Source organism: Geospiza fortis, unplaced genomic scaffold, assembly GCF_000277835.1.
Source record: "Geospiza fortis unplaced genomic scaffold, GeoFor_1.0 scaffold583, whole genome shotgun sequence".
NCBI lineage: Eukaryota > Metazoa > Chordata > Aves > Passeriformes > Thraupidae > Geospiza > Geospiza fortis.
The window spans coordinates 538,552-540,282 of NW_005054588.1; the positions used below are offsets into that span (position 1 = coordinate 538,552).

General features: G+C 52.7%; 1 protein-coding gene across 1 annotated transcript; it reads right to left on the minus strand.

Moving 5' to 3' along the window:
* Window positions 1-972, minus strand: LOC102042210 (E3 ubiquitin-protein ligase RNF113A-like). The gene has a single exon (XM_005429955.1). The coding sequence runs from the start codon at window positions 970-972 to the stop codon at window positions 1-3; it is 972 nt and encodes a 323-aa protein (XP_005430012.1).
* Between the last annotated feature and the right edge of the window lie 759 nt (window positions 973-1,731).

Sequence of the window (1,731 nt, forward strand, 5' to 3'; positions counted from 1 at the left end):
CTACTGTGGATCCTCTTCATGGTCTGACTCCTGCTCCTCTTCTTCCTGCTCTTTGTGTTTTTCCAATTTTGCCACGAGCTCTCTTGCAGGGTTGAAGACTCCATTGGTTTGCTTCCCACAGATGAAGCAGCGCTGGGATTTGCAGTAGTGCTGCAGGGCACAGCTCTCACAGAAGTAGTGCCCACACTTGGTGACCACGGGGTTCTTGAAGGAACCTCTGCAGATGAAGCACTTGAAGGGCACGTCCTCCTCACCACTGCTCACCTCGTAGTTCTCATTGTCACTGGCGCCGTAGCAGCGCTCGTCCAGCTCCCGTTCCATCTGCCAGCCGTGCTTGTAGTCCGAGCGGTCGTGCAGGAACTTGCAGCTGTCCCCAAAGCCACAGAACCCGGTCTCTTTGTAGTCCTTGCAGATGTCAGGCTGGTAGTCCCAGCGCACCGTGGCCCGCAGGTGCTCTGGAGCACGGATGGGGCCTTTCCTGACCATTCCTGAGGAGGCATTTCCCATCGATGTGTCCTTGGGCTTCACATACTTCTGGTAGTTGTTAATGCCACGGTAAATTTTATCATCTTCCTTTCCTCTCAGCCCCTCCTGGATTTTTTGGCTGCGTTCAAAGATGGCCTGGGCATCCTTGTCCTTCTCCGTGTCCAGTTCATACCCTGCTGTGGCCCCCATGTCTTCTGGGCCAGCAGGTTTTGCCGACCTGGTCGATTTGTAGGTGACCCCGATCTCCTTGGCAGGATCCTCATTCTCACTGCTGCTCCGTGCATACTCTGGCCTCTCCCTGATGCAGCGCCTGGTCGTCTGGATCATGGGGTTGGGGGTGTCCCTGGGCAGCTTCTTCCTCACCACGGTGCCGCCCTCCTCCCCACTGCTGTCCTGCTCACTGCTGGGACGTTTTCGCTGGCCGCCGCCTGCGGCTCGGACCCGCTTCTTGAACACAAAGCTGCACACACTGCTCTCCTCTGCCATCAGGTGCTGCTGCTTAGAAAATAAAGGCAGAAAAGGCTTGAACTGAGTCAGGATACAACCTGACACCCTGTGGGTCAGGGTGGCGGCAGCAGTCCAATTAAATGGTGGCTGCAGTCCTCCTGCAGTGACAGGTGTGGTTCCGTGAGAGCAGGGATTCTGGAGAAGGGTCTGGTCTTCCTCTGAAGGTCCAGTGGTGCTTATGTGGCTCTTGTCCTCTGGGAGTCCAGTAGGTAAAGCTGCCTGTGGTGTTCCACAGCTCAGATTATAGCCAGTTTGGAATGCTGGGCTCCTCCCCCTGGGCGGAGCATCTCACAATGGGATGATGGAATTTTATCAGCCCTGCAGGGACACTTCATGGCCCATTAACAGAAGATAACCCCCCGGAGGGAGTTATCAGGGATGAGTCCTGGAAGAGATAAAGAACACTGCCCCATCTGGTTTTAACAGCTTGTAAAATGGTGATATAATACATACATTTGATTACATCTTACACTGTAACCTGAGACACTCAGTATAACAGTCTTCTTTGGCGAGGTTCAGCATTCTTGAATGTTAGACAATTTTACAAAACTTTTTTTTCATAATTGTTGGACTCATAAGGTTTGTGAGTTCAACTAAGGCTGCCTTTCTTTTCAGAGCCATACCCTTACAGGTCCAGGTACCACCACAACCCAACTAAATTTACATATCCCAGATTACCACCCTTATCCCTCCCACCAACCAGGTTTCAGGGATATCCCCAGGAACTATACCCAGGGA

Bases quoted from the DNA above. Each gene is read 5' to 3' on its own strand.
- LOC102042210 (XM_005429955.1), bottom strand. From the start codon at position 972: ATGGCAGAGGAGAGCAGTGTGTGCAGCTTTGTGTTCAAGAAGCGGGTC.